General features: G+C 36.1%; 1 protein-coding gene across 1 annotated transcript; it reads right to left on the reverse strand.

The window, feature by feature from the left end:
* Window positions 1-336: 336 nt before the first annotated feature.
* AGGF1 (angiogenic factor with G-patch and FHA domains 1) lies at window positions 337-25,735 on the reverse strand (the record flags this gene model as incomplete). The annotated part of the gene is made up of 14 exons (XM_035309835.1): window positions 337-1,461; window positions 2,074-2,173; window positions 3,529-3,656; window positions 4,543-4,625; window positions 4,871-5,036; window positions 5,391-5,492; window positions 7,764-7,815; window positions 9,004-9,115; window positions 10,745-11,096; window positions 21,605-21,793; window positions 23,337-23,483; window positions 24,298-24,503; window positions 25,002-25,098; window positions 25,571-25,735. Coding segments are annotated over 14 exons (2,100 nt in total), but the record flags the coding sequence as incomplete, so codon positions are not given.
* Between the last annotated feature and the right edge of the window lie 4 nt (window positions 25,736-25,739).

Raw genomic sequence — 25,739 nt, forward strand, 5'->3', positions numbered from 1 at the left:
TCGTAGCTGTATCACTAACTGTATGCTACTGAAGTAAGTCCCTTACGTTTAAATTGTTTTCTTTAATGATTTAAACAGCACTGAATGAATATTTCAGTTTATATTATGAGAGTCTAAGGATAGAGTAAGATAAATAGCTAGTAATCTGTCCTGGTTTTACCCCACAGTGCTTGACAGTTGTTTGCGTGATCCAGGAAGATGGTGAGACTATCAATTTTCCTTTACTTGGGCAACTATCAGAACTGTAACTTGACTAAAGCTGGATTAATTTTTCCTCATTGTAGAAGAGTGCTCACCTCCAGCATATGCACAAGATATTATCAAGATGCACACTGCTTAAATTTACAATAATTTATTGTGTTTAGGAACAGTGAATAAATACCAAGCTGTCAGCTTCAGTTTGGCAGTCCTTTTCCACCCAAAATGTTTTTTTTTTTTTTTTTTTTTCCTTTTTCCCCTGGCAGAAACTCCATTGCCAGCAATGGATGCATCAGAACAAGAAATTAACGAACAATACACACAGCAGTTTTCTAAACATACCCCCTCTTTTAAAAGGCGTGATACAGATTTACTGAACAAGTCTCAAGCAAATTCTTCACGGAAGAAAATTTTGCTACAAGCTGTCCTCTCTTCAAACATTGTTTTCTTCATCAATGCTGGTAGTTTATTTCATGGAATACATTATTTTTTTTTAACAGTACTGATGGATCATTAAAAACAATTTTTGTTTTCTACTGAAGGTAAGCTGAGACATGACTGGTAGTGAAGTGTATGAATTAAAGAGTGGTGTACCTCTTGCTGAGCATTTCATGGCAGTAATGAATAAACATACAAAAAAGGAAAAGGCAATACAATGTTCTATTCTTTGGGGGTGTGGGGTGTTTGTTTCAGCTTGCTTTTAAACCACTGTTCAAAAGTTAAGGTTATCAAATTTAACAGGTGTTTTGTTTTTTCATGAACTTCAGTGTTAAAAACACAACTGAAGAAACTTCCTGCTCGTGATGAGAATCACATTCAAGTATTTAAAGTTGAATATCCCCTAGGTTTCTTTCATTTCCTATTAAAAATGTTTTTATAAAAGCATGAAGACTACAGAAAACCAATTAACATACTAGAGTTAATCTAGCATAATTTTTTCCACAACTGTATTTTACATATCACCAAACCTCCGCTTTAGCAAAAGAAAAAAGAAAGAATAAAAATAAATTCTCTTCCAACTATTTACACACAGGAATTACGCTGCTGTGGAACCACATTTTTTCACTCTGCGGTCCCTCTAACCCAAGGCGTAATCTTAGGTGTATCCTTTTGTGATTTAGGTTCTTGGAAATTTTCAGCAAACCTTTCTCTTGCTTTATCCCAATTCTTTTTATTCTTGCTTTGGATGATCTGAACATCTTCGATTGAGGCTGGTCTGCTTGTACCCAAACCTGCATTCAGCTTATGTAACTGAAGGTGGATCTGTCAAATACATAAAATAATACTGTAATTGCAGGTTAGGTATTCTAAATACTTAATATTTTATAATACTATTCCCTCTCTCCCCCAAGCACTTCTGTTTACAGCTCTTCTATACCTAGATCATACACAAACATTTAAAGTTCTCCCAAGGTTTTCAATCGGCATCTATAATCCAAAGATCTGTGGCTTGACAGGTTTTCCTTTCTCATGGCTCATCATGTGGTTTGAATTTTGTGCTACAGCTGTCTTGGTTAAAATGAAGGATTACATCATATGCCCATCTTGAATTCACGTTACTTAAATTAATTTCTTTCTTCCAACAGACTTTGTATACAAACACAAAATTATTAACCCAATGTCTCTCTTCGCTTGTTCAGTTTCTTAACAACCACCTTACTGTCATTTTCCACTGATGTGATTAAATCATAGTAAAATTTCAGAATACTTCACTGATAAAGGTAAAATTGATTTGTGATCAGTCCTATTGAAATTATTCCCTTACACACTGAACTTTGAAATGTTTCCAGTGAATCATGGCTTATCATTAGACATTTTCAAATGCAAATGCACTTTTATTTCTTTGTCCTCCAAGTAAAAACCAGACAGACTTACCGGGTCCTTCATACCACCACCATCCTTGCCCAGGCCTTCCCCTTTTTTCCATCCCATTTTCTCCAACATTTTGTGTCCTTTGTTGCTGTCACTGATTTCACTTAAAGAAATTTTAAGATAATTAATAAGCTAGAGTTAATACAAAGCAAATGCTAATCAAATATTTAAGGGCAGAAACGTGCATGCATATGCAACTCTGGAAACCAAGATCCAAATATTGTGTTGTTTCTAAGAGCTACCTCAAAGGCCCTAGTGCCAACTTTTTCAAGTTCTTCAATATTGCATCCAGTGTTGGGCCCCTTACTACATGAAGAATATTGAGTTCCTGAAGTGTGTGCAGAGGAGAGCAACGAAGCTAGTGAAGGAATTGGGGTTATTTAGTCTGGAGAAAATGATGCTGAGTGGACAACTCATTGCTCTCTACAGCTACCTGAAAGGATGTTGCATGGAGGAGGGTACTGGTCTCTTTTTTTCAGGTGACACATGATAGGACATAAGGAAATGGTCTCAAGTTGCACCAGGAGAGGTTTAGATTGGACCTTAGGAAGAATTTCTTAGCAGAGAGGGTGGTCAAGCATTGGAACAGGCTGCTCAGGGAAGGGGTGGAGTTCCCGTGATGTGCAGACATGGCACTAAGGGACATGGTTTAGTGAAAGGTCTTGGGTTGGTCAGGCTGATGGCCGGACTTGATCGTGTTGGTCTTTCCCAACCCTGATTCTGTAATTCTACATTTATTTTCCCATAAATATCTTTGGTTACCAAAGCTATCCTAAGACCCTGGTCAACACCAACTTTCTTAATACTCCCTCTGAACTACCTGCTGACTTTTAGGAGTTACAAGATACAGCATAGGTGAGTGGGCATCAACTGCACTAATGAAAAGGCAGTATCACTACCTCACCACTAAAGCATTTCAACACACATTGGAATCTCATGTCATTGTCCCCCATTTCCTTTTACTAACTTACAAGCACCTACAAGGTAATGTTTCAAACAAACAAAAGCAACTAAAGAAGCAAAGGAATAATTCAAGAGGAAGTTTAAAGTAAGTGTCATTTAAGAGTGTACATGCACACCCTATGATAGGCAGGATATTGACAGTTGAAAGAAATGACGTGGGTGAAAATTTTTTACTATTGCTGGGACTGGACAGAAAAAAATAGAAACAGGCTGCTGAAAGTGTCAATAGTACATCTGGTCAGTTCCTTGATTTTCTAAGTCGGCAAGAAAGTAATCTAAACATCCTGCAAAGATAAATTCTGTATGGGAGGTGAGGAGAAAATAATAGCATATGAACTGGGAAGTGAGAACAATTATTGTGTAGTTCTAACACTGTATACAGATAATAAGTAATCTAACAAAATGTATCCTAGTAACTAACTGATACTTAACTGTGTCACTGCTTAAGATTCCATAGAGAAGGACACAGAGGACTTTTTTCCCCCAAACACTTACATATGGACAGAAGCTGGAGTATCATCTCTCTGGAAAGTTCCTTCACTGCCAATGGTCTCTCTGCGTTTTCCTGCTCTGTCTTTGTACTTCGGGTTGTTCACTGCTTTGTTGTCTTCATACTCTGTGTTCTTTACAAAAAGATTAAATTCCATGGTTTTTAAATTCTTTATTCTGCCTCCAAAAGTAAAGCAGCTTCATCCTACTTCATTCCTATATTAAGTCTTACTATTACTCTTGTAACAGAAAACCTATAGTTCTCTTTCAAAAGTAAATAATTTCATGGGGTCTGTAAAATAGCAGATTCTCTTGAATCTTCTTTTTGTACTAAGAATCAATTTCTCCACGTTAAGCACAAAACCATGTGGACAAGCCACTGGAAATGACTGTGACTGACTTTCTGTTAAAACACATAACCTGTTTCTCAAGAACTAGTTCTTCAGAACAGATTAAAGTTCTACTTGTATAGATTACATATTGATGTTATTTCAGCAGGTGAAGAATTTGAGTGAAATGATGGTGTCCTGTTTTGTACATGAATGCTTACTACAGAAGCTAGATGCAACTCCGTAGTTAGAATAATCTCTAATATTTTCATATATTCATGTTGGCATTTTTATATCACAAAGCAGACTTAAAAAAAAAAAAACTTAAAAGTTTTTCTCTCTCCCTTCATTTTCTTAGTTGCTCATTATTTTTCCCTTTCTAAATAAAAGAGTGCACTGCAATTCAGAAGTAAGGATAGCAATGACTTAAGAAGTGTTAACTTTGACGGTATGAGGAATCTTGTACACATTAGAACTGATTATCTTTTCTGAAAATTCTAACAGAACTTCTGTGCCCTGTTATCATCTGTCTCCTTAGAAATTTGTAAAATTTAGTGTACAAGAGACAAGCTTGAGTTAAACCACCACTCAAGACTCTAAAAGCTTCCCTTATTCAGACATTTATGGCTTAAAACAGGAATCACAGAGCAGATGTAAACCTTCAAACTCTTAATTTCTACAGTGAACTCACCTGTAAGCCATATTTTACCCGTATTTGTTTTAATGCTTTTCTTCTGACTAACTCTCTCTCTTCTTTGCTGAGTGCTGGGCAAACTAAAAGGAAGAACACAAGATTGAATTTCTAAGTAATAATATATATATTTTTTCCATACAAAATAATTTTGTTCTAACATTTTTATACATAGACATTATTGCCAAGAAGAAAAGTCAGTACCATGTACTGTAAAACTATTGTCAATTGAGAAGGAAATCATAAGAAGACTATCTGAAGTGATTACGAAGTTTATAAAGTGAGGACCAATAATAAAAAAAACATATCCAGTAATAACATGACTAACCAGACGATTCCTTTTTCCTATCTAGGCGAAGATGTGCTCTGACTTGACCTGGTTCACATCCATCACAAGTATCACTGCCAGGATGTATATGAAAAGAAAGTACAGTTTCACCAATCTTCACTTCATCACCATGCTCCAAGATGTAGGGATCACATTTCGTTTTTGGCTATAGCAAAAGAAAAGTTTTGGCAGCCATGTTTATTTGTTCCTAAAGCAGGACACCAAATCTATTTTGTGAATGCTGCTCATAATCTAATGATTCAGCTTGGTCTTTCAAATGCAGACAAATATTTAAACTATGGGGGGTATTTCACTCTAGCAACTGTTAACGGTAGTGGATTTTTCCTAATTCCTTATATAAAACAAACATGAAATATTATAACAAGTGGCCCTGAAAACTGAAGGGAATCAAGGAAGGAATTACTGTATGAAAAAAGCCATATAATGACATTGCTAGTGATTTGCCATACTGTATATTAAGATGACTACAGTTTTCTGCAACACTACACCAAGTACTTACCTGAAGAATCTGATTTCCATTAACGACTGTCCCATTCTGACTGCCTTGGTCCACGAGAACATAATTTTGCAAATCGTGGTCAAAATATACTTCTGCATGGAACTGATAAAGAGAAGACTACGTGAAATACTCTCATTAAGCATGTACTTTGCAATTTACATGCCGTTTTAAATTAAGATTTCAGAGTATATTTTGGGGACTTAACTGAATGGGTTCGGTTAATAGAATATTCCATGCTTTATGATTTTATATATTTGAGATGTAAATGAATGGGCTGCAACAACACGAGATAAAGCCTACTATTAAAAATATAACTATTTTTACCATAAACTGATCCAGCACTGAAAAAGTATATGTACTTTCAATATATGAAGTATACTTTACTTAAAGGATTGCAAGATCTAGTAATAAAGCATTTTTAGCTGCTCTTATAAATACATGATATTTTATTCTTTTAAGGTATGTTATACCAATCTCAATTTTCCCCTTTCTGGAAGGCATCAAAAAAGATACTTAAAGAAATGCAATTAATAAAAAATCTGAATCTCTACAGCTTCAGGTTACTTGATCTTTCATATCTGAAATCACTTAAAGTGCCATGTTTTTGTAAATTTCATGTAATTAACTTTCACTTGCCCAGGACACAATCACTATCCATTATTTTCTGTTCTTTTTATCTGCTTTGATTTTGATAATAACAAATCAATTTTTTTAATGTATTGCAACTCCATATAGATAACGGTCCTGAGTCCACACAGAACAGAGGAAGAAATCTGTAGTCTTGGAAACATAGCAGACAATTTACAAACACATACATTACCTCCAAAAATGGCCACTAAGCAAACTAAAATATCAACTTCTGCAACCAGCTAAGATTCCCAACAAAAAAACAGAAATCTAAAAAAGCGAGTTTCAGATTTGACAAGCAAGTATCTTTTTTGTTATAGTAGTGAAAAAATACATAACAATCATCATGGGAAGGAAGTGCTCATTTGAAACCAAATACCCTCTTGTCTCTAAGCAAGAACTGTCTACAAAAAAAAAAAAAAAAAAAAACAACAACAGTATTTTGTAGACTGGAGAGCATAAATTTACAATGGGAATATTCCTGTAATGGTGGAAAGATTGATTGGGTCATTTGCTAATGCTTTTAATTCTACTTCTGTTTTACTGAGCAGGATGAACCCGAACTTCTAAAGATGCTAAATCTGCAAACCTGCAGGGTGCTATTTCTTTAAATCTCACTGTACCCTTAAAAAAAGCGAAAGACAAAGTGATCCACAGTTACCAGCTATAAGTTTCAAGATAAATAAACTGGTAGTAACTTTTTGTTTCAAGATATATGTCACTTATCTTCATGCCTTTGCTTCCTTATCTACAAAGTGAAATAATTTATGTAGACTATCAGTTATTTCAATGAAACACACTTAAAAGCAATTCAGGTACCCATGAAGTACTGGTAGATATTGTTAGCCATACAAAGAAGCAAAGTAAATGATACTATTGCAGACAAATAAAAAATCCTTTTGCTGCTTCATAACACCAACTTCAAATACCTGCCTGAAAATATCATTAATAGCAGGGAAAAAAAAAATTGTCTAGAAATTGTTCAGTATAAAAGATGTTACACGGCTGATTAATCAGAGCTACCATCTGGAACAGACACAGTAAAGCATATTTCACATACTTGCATGTGCAGATGCTTTTATCACCTTTTTTGTTTAGATGACATCTCCGTCAATTTACATTTTCTTCAATTTAGAGTGCTGTATTAATGGTCTATGTCGAAGTAGTTAGGAAAACTGAGCATATAATTTATCTTTAATCTCTCTTAACTACAAAAAAAATCCGTCACTAAAATATTTTTTATTTTCAAACTCTCTATACATAACTTCCACATACAACTACCTTAAAGAAAAATAAAACACAACCTGCTGTTCTAAGCTCAGCTATAAGGACTGGATTTTTTTTTTTATGACAAAGTTCGAGCTAGTTGACATCGATATTTTACAGTACAACCTAACCTAACACAACCATTCATTTTCCTCAAGTTCAATAACTAAGAAATTCAAGATTATAATTAGTTACTGTGGATTGAACCATGGGCTTTAAAACTCCAATTAAAAACAAAACAAACAAAAAACCACTTAGCTCTTCTAGACTTAGAAATCACACTGTGCTTACATTATATTCCAATACAGTAAAATACTGTATGCTTTCTTTTTTCTAACTTTGAAGAAGTTGCTAAAAGCACATCTCATTCTGAAAGTTTATTAAAAAATTAACATTTGGCAAAATTTAAAGCTATGGAATCTAAAGCTTCATCCATACAAAGATCTATTTTCCTTTGTATCAAACAGAAATAAGAGTTACCTTACTGACTCCTACTTCAGGAATCTGAAGTGTGTGTCCAACATCTTTTTCTCTGAAAAGGCAAGTTGATATATAAATCATGAGAAAGTAGAAATAGTTTTAATAATGGCTTTCAAAACATGTATTTCAGCTGAGCCACAATGCTGTGCTTCCCTTCTACAATATCTTTGACCTTTACAGGTACACAAGTACTATGTTACAATACACACAATGTGGAGACTTCCCTCATGTGCTTTCATCCTATAAATTAGGCAGTGAACATACAGTAAAGCTGTACTTTTAAATTTTTATATATAAACCTGGTATTTCTATCTGAACTTTTCATCTCATCCGAGGTCTGTAAATAACAGTCTGAACTCTGCATCCTTCAAGCACTTCAGTGCGTCTTGGCATCAGTTTTCAAGGCCAAGATTGAGTTCTTGGTAGCACTAGGTAGGTAGTACAAGCAATGAAGGAGTAATCGATACAGATTTACTATAAAAAAAAAATCTGCAGTAGTAGGAGGGAAGAGGAATGAATTTATATATTAGTTCTTCTACTAAGGGATGAAGAAACAATGCAGCTATTATAGTACCTATCTGCAAATTACAAGGAGAATTTTCAACTGCTAAACTTCACATAAATGTATCTGAAACACTCCAGCTGTAAGAACAAATCAAAACATATCAGCATCAGTTAAAAGCAGCTGAAGAGGGGTGACGATTTCCATAAGAAAGCATTCATTCATCAACCACAGTGAACAAACCAGAGTTTTATTTTATTTTTAATAAACTGAAAAGAGTGCATATAAGGTAGCACAAATCCTAACTTATTATTTCAAAGTGGTGAATCAACCTTACTGGGATTTGCATGAGAAGCCCAGTATATAATTTCTGGTGATACTGAATTTCTAAATGAGTTATCTTAGTTGCCCAAAAAAAAAAAAAAAAGTACTTTATTGACTTCTAGTTATTATGCTGCCATTAGGATTTAGACAAAGGATCAATTTATCAAAAAAAAAAAAAAAATCGTGACCACTAAGCTATATTAAATATGTATGCTGTTATCACAGCAAAAAAAACATTACGTGATGTCACTGAAGTCTCTTAGTGTCAGTCAGCCCAAGTCAGAAAATCTCACAATTGATGCAGGCTAGGGGGACTAGCATGAACCGTAGGGACAAACAGTCTTGCGTGGCTTATTCTACTTTCAAAGCCAGGTATAGTTTCAGATGTAGGTAACAAATTCCATTCAGTTTTACCTTCCAATTGTAGCAGGTTTCACAGCTGTGATAATATAAAGTGATCCAGTCTGTAGAACTGGTGATCTTATTACAATGACTCTGATACAAGGAGGCCAAATCTTTTCTTCATCTATAACAAAAAAAAAAAAAGTTACAGCAAATTACAGTTTTACTCCTATATTCCATATTTTGCAAATAATTGATACACATTCTGCAGTTATCTAGCTGATTCGTATGCAATGTTCAGAAAAAGAAATATAAACACATCTGAGAGAAAACTTTGATGAAATTACTGTTTCAAAGGTTTTGCAGCTCCACACTAAACTATCAATCAAAAATTTTTTTACTAATTCTCATTGCTTACACGTACACAGCTGGTTCTCTACAGAAATAAAATATAAATAAATTCATGGAATTTACTAACATTCTATGATTTTACGGATTATTAGTCAAAACTGATTAGAGTGACTGACTGAATACTGTTTTACTTTGAGAAAAGGCCACATGACAAAAAACATGCACGTAAAACTTTGTATTTGATTATTTCTGTCAAACATACTGTTACTAATTTTTACTCTTATTAGCACGAAGCATCAACACAGGTAAGACATTATACTTGAGCATACAAATATATATATTTATTCTCTTTTGCCTTGGTATCTGTTAATATTCCAAGAGCTGTATGAATTCTGGTCTTGAATATCCATTTGCATCAACAGTCTCCAACAGTTTCAGGTACGAGTACATGGGCAAGATGGGAAGACACTTGCTCAAAAGGCAGGAGGACAGAAACTGTCTCCAGTTTTTTATTACTCTGGCATTACTGGGGAGTTTATATGCTTGCTAGCATCAGGCATTCAGGAATTTCAACTGGCATTAATTGATCAGAATCAGGGTAGCTGAGTAAGTGAAAGAACGAAAGCAGAAGAAACAAACTGACTGTTTAATTGTGAGCACGGTCCAGGCTGCAGTACAGACTTCTAATTTCTATAGTTTGTATTTCATTTTGTGATTTAGGATATCCTTTGCAGGTACATTGCACCAGTTTTTTGTTTGCATTAATTTCTTCACCATTTTGTCCAAGAAACTATTACATTCTTGAGGAGGTCTTAAGAACCTAAGATAACACTTTATTTGATACAAAAGAGCATATATGTTTTCTCTCTATCCCAATTTCTTACATGTTGCACTGGAATAAATACAAGATACAATTTCAAGTACTACTGAGTAATCCTTTTCACCACAATGGATTTAATCTTACACTGAATTATACATGAATATTTATAAACAGCATCAGGAATAGGATTTAGTTACGGGACATGGTAGCACAGACTGGCGGCCTGACTTGAACTTGAAGGTCTTTTCCAACCTAGATAATTCTATGAAATACTATATATTCACTGCAGAGCTAGTAAACAGAATTTCTGTGAGCTTTGTACTAGAATCTTTATTTTTAAGCAAGACTTTTTCTCCTGACACTTTCCTAATGTAAAAACATTTATTCTACCACTGAGGTTTCAACAAACCCACAGATTTATACCCCTAACTGGTTTTACAGAAACATCACTACTTAGTTCCAACTACAGGACAAGTGAAAAGAAAGAAACATACAAGTAACATACAGCACTTTTAAACTCAAGTATCTCAAGTAAGATGCTTTTATTTATTTTTTTAATTATCCAAACTGTTCTGTATTTTTTTCTTAATGGGTTCTTGGAAAAATACAGTAATATCATACGTAAAAGGCACAATAATTCACCTTCATTTTCTGAGTCTTCTGAATCACTGGTTTCTTCACTTGTTACTTCATCTTCACTGCTGTAGACTTCATGTTCAGTATCTGTAATTTCACCTTCTTCTGGCTCACTTTCTGTGTCTATTTTAAAGTCATCTGTGTATGCTGCAGTATCTGGTGTACTTTTACGTGAATGTGAATTCATACTGTCTGTGGAAAATGATTCTTTGGCTATTAGACTGGTTCGTAGTTTTGTGTCCATTTTAGTCTTCTTTCTTGCATTAGGAGACTCTTCTTCTTCAGTAGAACTTACTTGCTCAGTAGTGGAAAAACAGTTCAGACTGTTAGATGATTTCTGCTCTTCTGCGTCCAAATCCTGGAGAGGAGTTACAGAAACCACACTTGAGGAAAGTTATATTCTTTACAGATCAAGATATTTTAAAGTGTACTATAAGCTTGGAATTAAATTCTTCACTAGGAATTAATTTACAGCTATTAAAAAATGCTCACAGTTCCAGAGTTCTCTGCATGCAGTCAACATTTCAGTAGAAAAAATTTCACATTCTATTATATATTAATAAGATAATTTCCTACTTGTGAAGGTGTGACTACACTCTTCTTCTAACCTTCAATTACTCTTTGCACTTTTTTCTCAAAACATTAAAATTCTTGTCCCTACTTTCAAACTTATAAAACACCATCTTGAGTATTTTCCAGTTTTGCTTTCATGACTCTTCTCCCTCTCTTACAAAATTCTTGCAACTTGTTTTAAATTTCTTTAATTGATCTTCATCATATCTTCCTCCTGTTTCTGTCTTCTTGTTTTATTCCAGAATGGTCTCAAATATCTGGAATTCCCACCCATGCTTGCCTAATGACCTGTTCTTCCTCCTTTCAAAACCAAAGCTTTAACAAAGGATTTCATCAAGATACTGTAGAGAACTTGTAAGAAAGCTTTAATTTATGCTATGTGGAAGAGATTCCACTGAAAATCTGTTTTCCACTGCAACAAATTTCTCCATTGCATATCATACAAACCAGATTATTGCAGGTTTTTCCACTGTCACTTGATTCCACAAGCAGAAAACAGGCCATAAACATATTTTGAACTGAAAAATCTCTAAAATGTTACATCAATTTTGCCAGAGTACCTTGAAAACGTAATTCTGAATGTAGTAACCGTGATGACCAACTTAAAAAAAAAAAGAAAAAAAAAAAGAATGAAAGCAAATGGCTTTAAGAGAGAAATGAAAAACTTATTGGATTTTATTGGTGAATTATTTGCCTTTTCAGATTCAGAATAGATGCTTTAAATTGCCTTAATGAATATCGAAAAATCAAAATGCAATACAGTGGGTAAACTTTTTTACTTCTTTTCAGGAAGTGTTTGCACAGAGCATTTTACATTTCAAGGTACACAAACTAATGTGAATGCTAATACCATGGAAATTAAAGCACTTTCACTTTACCAAGAGAAAATGTAAATTTGACCAAAATTGTAAAAACTCAGTGGCACAATTATAAAAAAAAAACACAAGAATTCCCCTCTGCTCAGTGGTCAAGCTATTGGATAAGACTTTAGAGAGCACTGCTGAGACACTTCGAGTAAGACAGCAGATTCTTAGGAATAATCAACAAGTATTAAATGACTTCATGTTTTACCTGAATGATTACAAGCTCACACTTGCCCTCCTCCCTGTATCCTGTATGTACAGTATCTAGAAAGAAACAGGATTGCAAGGCTGCTGCCTATGTTATTTATTTTCAGTGATGTAGTAATCTGGCCAAAAATAAGATTTGCACAGTTCATACACGTCACTCATTTGTTTATGGGCTGTTACAGACAGGCTATATATAACCTGTTGATAGGGCTTTAAATGAGGATTGATGGGGGAGAGGGATACCGTTAGGTACACTGAGCTTAAGCCAAGGCATGATACTGCACCGTTTGAGGGTGGCAAGGTTAATGGGAACACATACGCTGCTCCAGGGAGTGCTGCAGGCTCAGAAGCACATCTGAAATGCTTGTGTATCAGTTTACACAGTAGGAGGAACAAAATACAAACTCTTATCTTCATTCCTTTCCCATAGCTGTTTTCACTGGTTAATGAGACTTGGTGGGACGAGTCTCCTGACTGATAGTCAGGGCACATGAGGTGTTGCACTGCATGTAATGGAGAGATTAGACTGTGCAACCCTTGCTGTTAGGGACAATGTGGTAAAGAGCTTCTGGGTAAAGATTAAAGGGACTGATAAAATAGGTAACTCAGGTGTCCACCATCAACTGCTCACCCAGGACGATGGAAAGGATGGCAAAGTCTATATGAAATTAGGGGAAATCTTAGGATCCTTGCGGGAAATTCTAACTTCCCAGACATAAACTAGATATATCATAAAAGCATGTTTTCAGATAACTTTATCTAACAATTACTGTGTGAGCCAACTAAGAAAGGTGCCCTTCCAGATCTGTTCCTTGAGAACTGGGAAGGCCCTGTGGGAGAGGTGATGGCAGGTGGCTGTCTTGGCCACAGAGATCATGAAATAGCTGAGTTCAAAATTTCTGGTGTAAGGAGAAAAAAGGCTAGCAGAATTGCCATCCTGGATTTTAAGAGAGCAGACTTCAAGGTTTTCAGAGAGCTAGTTAGCAGTGTCCCCTGGAAATGTGCTCCAGGGGGTTCAGGATTTCAGAAGACCTAGTCACTTTTCAAGAAACATTTTAAGAGCTTAGGAGCAGGAATACCATTGTGCTGCAAGTGAAGTTGAGTGGAACAGAAAACCATCCGGGCTAAACAGGGAATATCTCCTGAAACTAGAGTAGAAAATCCGTGACTTCTAGAAGCCAAATCTGGCTTCACAGGGAGAGTACGGAGCTGCAGTTTGCATTCACAGGGAGAAAACAAGAAAGATCAAAGCCCAACTTGAGTTGACAACAGCCACTGTGGTGTCAGACAACAAAAAATGCATTTTTAAGTATGTCAGCAGCAAGAGGAAGACAAAGGAAAACACTGGACTGGTACTTGAAATGGATAACCTAACAAGTACAGATAATGAAAACGTGGAGACATTTAACGCGTTTCTTGCCTCAATATTTAAAAGTACTGATAGGTATGTGCTGCCTGGTTCTCAGACTTGAGGACCATGATTAGGAAAGCAGTGACTTGCTTTCAGTGGTCATGGAGATTGTAAAGGAACAGTTGTATCAGCTCAACATTCATAAATTGTTGGATCCTGACAGGATTCACCCCAGAATGCTGAAGGAATTACCAGATGTTATAATGTCACCCCTCTCAATAATTTACCAAAGGTCATGGGAGTCTGGGGAGGTCCCTAATGACTGGAAGCCAGCCAACAGTACACCCGTCTACAGAAAGGGCATGAGGGAAGACCTAGGAAAGTACAGATGTATCAGTCTAGCCTCGGTCCTTGCAAAAGTTATGGAAAAGCTTATCCTGGGAGATACTGAAAGGCAGTCAAAGAACAAAGCTATTATCAGGCACAGTGACAGTTCATCAAGGGAAAGTCCTGCCTTAGTAATCTGATCTCCTTCTGTGATAAGGTCACCCACATACTGGATGAAGGAAGGAGCAGATATAATCTTTCTGGATTTTAGTAAGGCCTTTTATACTGTCCTGCATGGCATCCTTCTGAACAAATGGTCCAACGGCAAGATAAACAGGCTAACACCCCACTGGGTGGTCCAGTGTGAGAGCTCAAAGTGTTGCAGTGAATGGGGTTACACCTGGCTGGCAGCCATTCGCCAGTCATGTTCACCAGTGCTCATTTCTAGGGCTCGCCGTGGTCAACATTTTATAAATGATCCGGTTGCAGGAGTGAAATGCATCTTCAGAAAGTGTGCTGACATTCTCCGCAATCCTAAACATATTTCTTCCCATAATACCTTGAGCTGCCGAAATTTTTAAAATTCAGTCTGAAAACACAAACTAAATAGCCTGCTCAAAGCACATGACAGAAGCAAAGCAAGAGATGATTGACACACTGGCACCCAAGTACAACGCTCCACACACTCAGCTCTTGCTCTATACTGAGTCCAGGGGACTCATTTTTCGGCATCTCTTCAGATGTTCTAAATTAGAAAATAAGAAGGTGCTGTTTCAAAGCCTGGCTACTAAAGTATTGACAATACTCCTTGTTACGTGTTGAAAGCAGGAATTTTTAATAATGTGTAGAGATTGACAAAAGGCTATGTACATACTCTCTGCCAATACGATCACTAAGCTTTTTCTCAGCAGTTTCAGTATTTTTTTCACTATTACTACAATCGGGTCTTAAGAAAGCCAATAAATAAATAGTTCTGCTATTAAATACAGACAGAAAGGTAATCTTCATATACTCCTCCTTCCGCCTAAACTATAATCTTACATGCCTCAAGTAAACAAGACAAAAATGACTCAGTACATTTGCGGAAATGAAGAAAAGTCAGAGGTAATGACCATATTTACATATTTAATTAGGACACAAAGCACTCTCTTAAGCTATTACAAAAAGCAAAGATATTTGTATTATATATACTTGATATAAAGTATCAAATACTTGATATAAAGTATTTGAGCTAAGATAAATGATGTTAGAATTCATTTACAGCTATTCTGGGTCTACTATCTCTCCTATCGAGATTAACTATAATCAAATTGGAAAAATACTGTTCACTGAAGTTAAACACATGCGAATATCCATGAAATATAGCTCATTTAAACACTTAATCAGCAAAAGGCAGATTCTTTTAACCTTAGTCTTGATGCCACAGGCAGCAATCTGCTTTGCACTGCTGAAATCAAGCACAAAAATGTATTTATGGCAAGGATTTACATAAACAGACTCTTTTGCAAGTTCAGAACCTCAGAAGCAAAGAGTTTTGTTAGCAGCACGGGATCAAAGAATTTACTAATCTTTAAATTTTCAATTACACTCCTAAAATATTCTAGCTATATACTTAGAAATCCTTGTATGAAATTGAGGATTTTCAAATTGCTCTGCTAAAAGATATGGACTTTTAGCCTTTTAAAACTTTGCAAGTCTGTATTAAAATGCACACTTTGATCAGGTCTAAACATTAAGGCTGGGGCTACTGAATGTATCTGATGGGGTCTTCTGCTGAAGAAATCCTTCATTATACACGACTGCCAGTACTAACAGAACACAAGTAGCATGTATGACAGCACAACTGTGCAAACTGCAGTAAGTGGCAGTATCATCTTTAATGACTTAAAAAATACCAGCAATTAACTTGATTTCTCAGTGCCAGGATACTTAATGCTTCTTCCCAAACTAGTGACACAAAGTATGCAAGTTCACGCTTATTATAGGTATGGTTGTTACACCATGATCTAAGGCACATAATTTTCGTTTGTTGCTTTGCCTAATATCTAAATAGTCTGTAGATGAATCCCAATAGTCTTAAGCTGGACAGAGACCGTCTCCAGGTGATTCAGCTTTTAGAAAGCTTGGTATGGACTGAGTAACACCATATGATCTCTTGCTTTTCTCTCTCACTACCGATGAGTAAAGTTGAGAGGTGGAACGAATCTGATCTGTAATAAAACTGCTTCTTAACTACAGAGTTGAATTGGTTCTTATTTTTGTATCCCTAACAAAGACAATGCAAAGTTGCAAGAGAAATAGTTCAAGATCAGCACATCATTTTTATGCGTTTCATGAGGACTGATCTTTTCAGAACTACAAATCATGTTCATACTGACAAGAATTGATGGTTTTGGTTTCTAAAGCACAGGTCACAAAACAACTCATACAAAGATCTTCAGAAGTGCCTGCTTATATACATGAATAATTATAGTAACTGAAGTGCTTTTAATAACAAATTCAAAATATTTTAAGCATTTAAATATACTTTTTGTTGTACTGTGACAGAGCGAGACAAACATTTGCTCTTTCCAAGCAACTTCACCTTTTCTCGGTATTATGTCTGAGTTACATGCACATTCATGCAACTCTTGAGCATGCTTACAAATTACAGAATCACAGAATAGTCTAGGTTGGAAGAGATCTCCAATATCACCTAGTCCAACCTCTGAGAAATTAGAACTTATTGTGTGTATAAAGTTTTAAGAAATACATGATTTGATTTGTTTTCCCAACCAGTTTACTTTACACAAAACATAAGCACAAACAATTTTCAGCTACAGGTAGTCTGTTGCATCTTGGTTTTGCTGGAAGCTCAGTAGATGATTAATAGAATCATGGATACTTAACACCCTAGTAGAAAGGGCTGAATGTCAAATTTTTATCACTGAATCTCTCAATTTGAAATACTAGTGAAATCCAGTATTTTACTAATGAAACATTTCCAAAAAGGTTAAAATAGTTCTTTTGCTCAGATGACCAAGCTTTCACTTACTAGCAACATGTCACAAGTACTGTCTTCTAGCTTCACTATATTGGTATTTTCAATACAAGAAAATAATTAAAAGCCATAAAAATGAGTAAAGCTCTTCCTATATCATAAAAAAAGTCAATTCATGCAACAGTGGGGAGCTCTGAAACATAGGAAGCATGAATTTGCCTTCTCTGAAGAATGTGTAGCATGATTAGTCAAGACACCCCATGTTAACAGTGATGCCAAACACGTATTTTCCCCAAATATTCTAGAATACCATCAAAGTTTTCTTCAGATGTTTTACTTACACAGTGTTTCAAATATATATATTTTACTTTTTTACTTTCTAGATGAACAGATTTTGATGAAGCAGCTGCAAAAAATTTCTTTCGGAAAATAATTTAATCTAGACATCAACTACTAGTTTATTTTTGTTTAGTAAGTATATCAAGGTTAAAGGTAAACATCCACAGACTATTGTGTTTGGTATCTCTACTCTACCTTTACCAGAAGCTGCCAATCCAAAAGAAGATATCTTCAGATTAGCCATGGTTTCTGTCAACTGACGTACCTAAAGATGGGATGAATATCAGCAAAAAGTAAACTACACGTGATAAAAAAATAAAAATCACTGCTTCAAGAGTTCTATGGGAAATACTGCTGCAAAAGCCTCATTTCTTGTACAGAAGTAGCTAGGATGCATCCATAAGAGGATATAGTGGGAGCAACTTTTGAGCGCCACATTGAAATATTGGACAGTAATTAACAGTAAACTGTAAAATATCATAGGTGAGAGCCTTCTAACTGCACCTAAATTTTGCTATATATCACTGACAGTCCCAATCCAGCAAGTAAAACTACATGAGCATCACTGCACCCAGTCAATTCTCCAACCTTTATGAAAAAGCTGGAACTAGATATTTGACCAGGGATCACAGTATTATTTATGCCACCTTGTGATGTTTATTTGTTTGTTTGTTTTTTGTAAAAGAAAGTAAAAAAGTCTAAAGTGTTCAAAATTAACTTAAAGATCCTTCTCCTGAAAGATGCAATTATGGTAATTCTTTCTCAATTTTTTGGCCTATGACTACAAAAAGAAGAACTGAAGCCTCAGAATTCCAGAGTATTCCACCAATCCTTCTTAAGAGAGCTGCATATAGGCTAATTCTATGTACTCTCAAATACATATCCTGATTGTCTGTTAAAAGCAAGCATGTAGGCAGCATGCTTAGGATCACAATTTGAAAGAGAACTATTTGTAATAAAGAAGTTTGGTGACTGGAAAGAAAGAATATTTACAGAAAGTTCTTACACAAATCAGGGGACTAACCTTCTGAGTTTTATCTCCTTTTTTGTGGTATTACAAGCACATTTTTTTTTTTTAAACCAGAAGTTCACTACTATTTTCTTGTTTGGTAATTTGGCTTGTTAAAAATATGATATGGTTTATTTAATTGTTAAAATTTTATTCTTTAGATTCTCAGATTTATACTGTCTTTTCATGAACACCCTTCATGATATTTGCAGGGAATACTCATTACCTCTGTAGTGCTAAACATCCCATGTACTGTTTCTAAACAGACAGTGTATATATAAAATAGCTGAGCACACCAAATTTCTCACAATGGCTACAAATTATATTGCAACAAAAAAATCCTTCAGTCACCAGATACAGAAAGTTAACTGTTTGACCCAGTTACAGTTCTTTTTAAATTAAGAAAGAGATTAATTTTAGATTAAATGGACTGAATAAATCAAAACTCACAGTTTTTGTAAAAACAGTATAGCTACCAGTATTGTGTATATAGAAATATTTTTTGTGATAATCTACACATGCAAATGCTATTTTTTTTAATTTCTTGGATACAAAAAATTTTTAACTGATTATCTACCAATACCTTGCTTATGTTTAATCCCTTAACTAAAAAAGAAAGCAAGCAAATTTAACAGGTGTTTGTGTACTTGAAATTCTATATCCGCTGCTCAGTCTCTTCTTCAGCCTCATATGCACATTCTTAGAAACCTTCTGATCTGAATCGGGGAATAATAATGTTCAGGTGGGTTGTGACATATTCCCAGAACTAGACTATGGTATTGCTTTATTTATCACTGTTAGCAGCTCCAGAGCAGGCAAAAAAATATATATATATAGTTCTCCTACTTGTAATGGCTGTGGCAAAAAAAAAAATAAAGTAAAGCATAAATTGGACAAAAAGCTTGATAATGTTCAGAGACACTTTTCCAGCTAGCACCACAATTTAAGATAGTAAGTAACCCACTGGGAAAAGCAATAATGAAATACATAACCTTCAAAATAATTGTAGGAACTTTACAAATTTAATCAGTACTCAGAGATAGCTTTTATTTTACTTTTTCAAAAGTGTAAGAGGGAATGGAAAGTAAAGAAGGATGGGCATAAGTTTTTGAAGAAAGAAGTTCACAATAAAGAACATTAAAAGATTCTACTTAAAACCAGATGTTTTTGTTTCTGGATGAAAATAGTGCAATAATTACTATGAACTAATTAGTGCCTTTAGCAATACCAGACAAAACTGGACAACAATATTGCCAGGAGATACTCTGCACCCATGAACTGGATTGTGCAGCTAACAAACCATTTTATCTTTTTCAGAACACAGAAAAATCCATAATCTTTTGTTCTAAGAAACCTTGATCTTTTATTAATGCAACTTTTTTTTTAAACTAATCAATGCATTTCTTGTTACAACCACGTACTAAGAATAATGTGTTTTAACTCAACTACGTAAGACATGAAAATAAGGTGGTTTTTGTTTTCTAAATCTAAAATTGCATTTATATATAAGTGGACTGACAAAAAAGCGTTTTATTTTTTTTCAAAGTTAAAGCAGAGTAATTAAGTTCACTTCATATTCTCCATTTTTAAGTTAAAAAAAAAAAAAGGCAAAGTCCTTGTGAACTGTGGCATCACCTTTGACTTGCTGTTCACAAATGTACAAACCTACATGCTACAGAACCTATTTTTCTATTTTACATGGTTTGCTGGTTAGGTTGTTGCTAAATCAAATTAACTCACAAATAAAGCAATTTACTGAGTGGATAAAAGTGGATGTTTACCTCCTACCTTGTGACTGTGCAAATTTAAAGAAAAGATTTGTTAACAAAACCAGCTACATAACAGTATTTCTTTAAACGTAATATGAGCTAAAGACAGCTAGCTATTTGCAGTACAATCAGATGGTAGAAGCAGATGGGGATGGGATCCCACAAAGTTGCCAACATTACTTTCTATGTTAGGCCTATATATGCCACAAAACCTTTAATACATTTGTAAATTTAGGTCAGTATGTAAAAGTTCAACACATAACTAAGTTTAAGAGATTTACTAACTGCACAGTATGATAAAGACTCATTTCCAAATTGTTTTCCTGACACAGGAAGAATAAAATTCTCTATTAACTATGCCTCCTGGGAGTGTCAGGATGCCAATTCACTGGCTGCACACAGCTAACCCACAACTAAGATGTTGGGTGACTCTCCTAGCTACCACTGCATTACCATCCTAAGTCTCAAGGAACATTATACTCAGAGATGCTAAGTATCCACCCCAGGCTTTTGAGAAAGAATGTTATATGTGTAGTTATCGCCAGGAGCAGAATTTTTCACATCACCCACAGTCAACTACCACTATCCATTTAAATTACCTTTACTGGTTCTTATTGTAAGCAGTTTCCATCTTTAAGTCTTTCATCAGAGAAAGTAACTCCCAATATAAAATTTTTAAACTCTGTACTGAGGTTTTCTAACGATTAGCTAAGAGTACTTGGACACTAACATAATTATTTCAGATTTTAACAAATCAGCTTTGCTGAGGCCTCTACAATGAAATTATGCAATGGTTAAAGCAGCAGCTTTGAAAAGGCAAACAAAGGAGGCCTTGTCAACATTCCAATAAATCTAAGTTATAAACAAATTTGTAGAATAGTATTATCTGTATTTGTTCAACATCAGTAATAGTGTTCATTAAGAAAAGGCTTCTTGCGTGTTAATAGGTGTGTGACAGTAGCACTTACAGTGCCTAGGAGTGACCAACGTTTTCCAGCGTACCCGCTATGTACTACACTGTATGCTTTCTTAGCAATCAGAAAACCACATAAAGTTACGTTTTTCATAACTTAATATACAAGTAAATTACAGTCATCACTTATTAAGATATACTTACATACTATGGACAACAAAAATATATTGACCAAAAAAAATCAATAAAGAGCATAAATATTCCAAGAATTGGAATTTCAGACATTTCATCAATCCCAAATGATGGTAGAGATACATTAAAACATCAGTGGAATGAACTCTGGAATACAGTGGGAAAATTATTTTAACTTTAGCTACATCTAATCAACCTGCTGTATATATTTAAAGACGTTTGAATCTTTCAGAAAATGAGCATATGTCCTCCAAAAAACAAGCACCACAACCTCTAAGTTGCATCGTGAAAAATAAAAAATAAAACAGGTTTTGCATTTTCTATCTATCAATTCTGAAGTTACCTTATACTCGTTTGCAGTATTCCACTCCGTTTCTTTTCTCTTCTTTTTCCCTTTTTTATCCTTGGTGTGCTGAGAACCAGAAGCCTGATAAGACTGTAGATCCACGCGTGAATGAAACTGGTACCGCCCACTTTCCACATCGCAGTAATAGTAAATTCCAGTTGTTGGATCATAATACAGTTGATTTTCCTTTATGAGATAAGTTAAGAACAACTTTGTTACTACTTTGACAGACCCATTGCTCAACAGAACATGCTCAGCTAAAAAAGTAACACATACTGAATACTCAGATCTACTAAAGATCTGTAGTGGGTTGACCCTGGCTGGATGGCAGACCCAAATTCAGATGTTTCTTCATTTACCCACCTCAATAGGACAGGGGGATAAAATAAGATATAAAGCTTATCGGTTGAGGTAAAGACAGAGATCATGTACCAATTTATCGTCAGGGCAAAACAGACTCAACTTGGTGAAAACTAATTTGCTATCAATTAAAAGAGTTGGAGGGTGAGAAAAAAGGTCAAAATATAAAACATCTCTCCTTGTCCCCTCTTTCTCTAGGTCAACTTCACTCCCTCATTCCCAGCTCCTGCATCTAACATCCCCCTGCTCAAGTTGAGCAGAGAGATGGGGAATGGTGGCTGTGGTCAGTTCATAACAGTTTCCCTCTGCTGTTCCTTCCTCCTCACGCTTCTACCGAGCCCCACTACAGTCCTCCCCCAGAACGTGTGGTCCCAGGCCACATCTACGCCACTGTGTGCCCCCTACCAGCCACAGCTCCTGCCAGAACCTGCTCTGGCGTGGGCTCTCCATTGCCCACAGTTTCTGAAGAGAACATCCACCTGCTCCAGTAGGGGGCTCTTCATGGAATGCAGTGTGGGTATCTGCTCCCGCACGGTGTTCCATGCTTGCTCTGGTGCTTGCAGCACATCCTCCTCACCCTTTTTCTTTGATGTTGGTGTTTGAAGGGTTGTTTCTACACACTCTCCCCATCCCCTATGCCTTATTTTACTGTGCAGTTTTGCTCTTTCTTAAACATGCCTTCAAAGAGGCAGATCAACTGTCTCTGATGGGTTCATCTGTTTTCTGTGGTGTGGCCGCTGTAGAGGTGGCTGTGTCTGGCACAGGGCAGTCCCTGAAATTTTCAGGGAGGCCACCCCAACAGCCTCCTGCCCTCTTACCAAAACCTTCCCATGTAAACCCCACACAAGAACACTTCCTGTAATGCAGAAAACCAGTTCCTGAACAAGAAGGCATTCTTTACTCTTTTTCTGCAATTGTATCATAGACCGGAATCTGTAGCCCCAAACACAGATATTTAACTATTTTCCCAAGTGACAGCATTGTTTTTGATACAGTTTGAGACTTTAAAAAAGTAACAAAGTACAAAACCACACCTGAAAACTGCTACTTTTGTTTACCACAGGCACATTTGTTTTTAAGTTGAGTTGAATGTAGTGCTGCAAACAAAACCTATTTTCAGCAGAGGAGTTCCACTGGGATTTGTGATAGTCTGTACACCTATCTATTCATGCATGTACAAATACACACACCTCATAGGACAAGAAGAAAGCTCCAAACAGCTCTGTTATGGAAAACGTATTGCAGAAATTAACTGTTACAGAATTTTGATTCAAGTCAGCTTAGATCTTAGTTCACTGTTCATACCAACTTTTACTAATTAAGTTTTTGTAGTAGAGGAAAAATACCCAGGATTATATATAATCCTTACCGAATTATAGTAGAATCCAGTGCTATGGTCATAATACAATCCTGTATTTTCATCATAAATAAATCCTGTCTGTGAAACAGCAGCTTCTGCAGCAGCTCTCAAGCTCTCAGCCAAAGAACCCTCTGGTACTGATGTATCTTCTGTTTCCTAAGACCAGAAAGTAAGAAATTGGTTTTCCTCTAAAAAGAAACTCTTTCGTTCTTTGGCATTTTACAGTGTGCTGTTTTAAATAAAACGTATTAGTGCTCCACGGACTTGGACTGTTACCTGGACTATTAGACATGGAGACAACAATCAAGCTGGCATTTACTGATATACTCCCATGGATTTTAAATGGACCAACACTCCACCCCATCCCTTTCATTTTCCCCCAGATTTTTCTCAGATGTGTTTCACATCAGAAATACATAGTGAATATCTCAGTATGTTCCTAAAATAGACACCTAAAATAGGTGCCAGCTCTCAGTTCCATTTCAATTTCTAGATGCTAAGGCACAAAAACAGTTGAGTGAGAGGCTAGATAACAGGGGAAAAAAACACAATAGGAAAAAAAATAAAAACCCTGACAAGTTTTTTATCCTTATATGTTTCCTACTTCTATCGATGGAGGAAAAAAATTGGATCCCATAAAAAAAAAAGTGAAATTCCGCATGGCCATATTAAACATAGTTTGTTGATTAAAAAAAAAAAAAAAAAAAGCCAGTGCTTCCAACAGGTACTTGACATATGTTTTAGAATGTCCACACTTTAAAAAACCAATCTATTACACAAAGAACACAAGGAACTAATGTTACACAAAAAAATAATTTCAAAGCCTAAGAATGTCTGCTACCATCCTTACGAGACCACTACCAAAAAAGCATTTCATAAAATGACATCAAGACCAGAAGTGTATCTTTTAAATGATATATCAACAGATTACTGACTTCAAGATCAGTAAAAACCCAAACAGTTCTATAACCTGTGAATTCTGGACGAAGTTTTCCTCTTCTCCACCTTCAGCAACTCCACTGCTATCCACCCTTTCAGGAACATTAATGTCCTCCTTTAACTCCTCTGTGGAGTTTTGCTCAGTGCCTTCAGTCCCATGATTGTGCTGCACTGATAGCTTGGATGCACAGTCCTGAGTATCAATGTGATTATAATAATTTTCATAGTAGTAATAATCTGAAGGGGAAAAAAAAAAAGTTGAAGTTACATAAATTAGCAAAGCAGTATCTTACACAAAACTGTTTAAGGACCCTTAGTCTTAAATATGAAATTTATGCATATAAGCAGTCTACCCAAAGCCCATTATTAGGTCATGCCTCCATGCTGAATTTATTCTACATTTACTGAAGAAGTCATGTCTTGTTTTAATGTACTTTAAAAATTCGTACAACATACACTTGTTTAATGTCCGAGATTACTATGTATCAGAGTACTGTGGCACAAATTCTGCTGCAGTCCACAACACTTTTTGTTGTACAGTTCTAAAAGGCATGGCTTGACGGGACTGTAAATGGTTTGAAAGGCAAATGTTAGGTTACCAGATTTAACGCAGGTAAGGATGCAGACTTGAAATGTATTTTACATAAAAACAAACAAGCAAAAAAAACTGCACCACACAAAGCAAGATACCAGTTAACATCACTGCTCCAGATGAGTGATTGCCACTCTCTCTACCTGCTTGCGACCACGCAGCATAGTCCTCTGTCTGTACTTCTACGCTAGATGTATCTTTCTCCTTCTTCCTATGGATTTCCTTAGTGAGCTCTTCCACCTACAAGAAAAACAGCATGTTACAGACAACAAAGCTACATTTTAGAGGTCTGTGTCAGGGGAAAAAAAGAAAAAAAAAAAAGACCCCATTTAGTTTTCTATAATTCTAACAAAATTTAACTGCTTTGTAGCTATTTCAGTGGAACTTTGTTTTGCAGCAGATGTTTTTTTTTATGTGAACAGTTGCCACAAGGAGAAACATTTCTCCTCAGAAGGAGTATACTGAGGTAAACACTAGGAGGAACACGAGTAACTTAACCAGGACCATTCCCGAGACAGCTGAAAAAAAGCTGAGAAGCTGAATTTCAAGCAACGACCCCCGGTTCCTTCACCTCGCCTGCCTTCCGCAGCTCCCTCCCCTCCCTCAGCGTCAGTTTTCGTGACGGGAAAACTCCCCCGGCGCGGAGGGGAAGGTAAGGGAAGGGAAAGGAAGGGAAGGGAAGGGCCGGCCCGGCCCGGGCCGGTTCCCCCACCTGTCTCCTCAGCGCCTCGCCGCCCTCCCGCGCCTCGCGGTAGAGACGCTCGGTGCGCCGCAGCCGGCGCTGCGCCCGCTCCAGCTGCCCGCGGCAGGAGCCCAGCTCCGCCTCCAGCGCCGCCACCCGGTCCCGCAGGCCCCGCGCCTCGCCGCCGGGCGGAGAGGCC

The sequence above is a fragment of the Oxyura jamaicensis genome, chromosome Z, assembly GCF_011077185.1.
Source record: "Oxyura jamaicensis isolate SHBP4307 breed ruddy duck chromosome Z, BPBGC_Ojam_1.0, whole genome shotgun sequence".
NCBI classification, from domain to species: Eukaryota; Metazoa; Chordata; class Aves; order Anseriformes; family Anatidae; genus Oxyura; species Oxyura jamaicensis.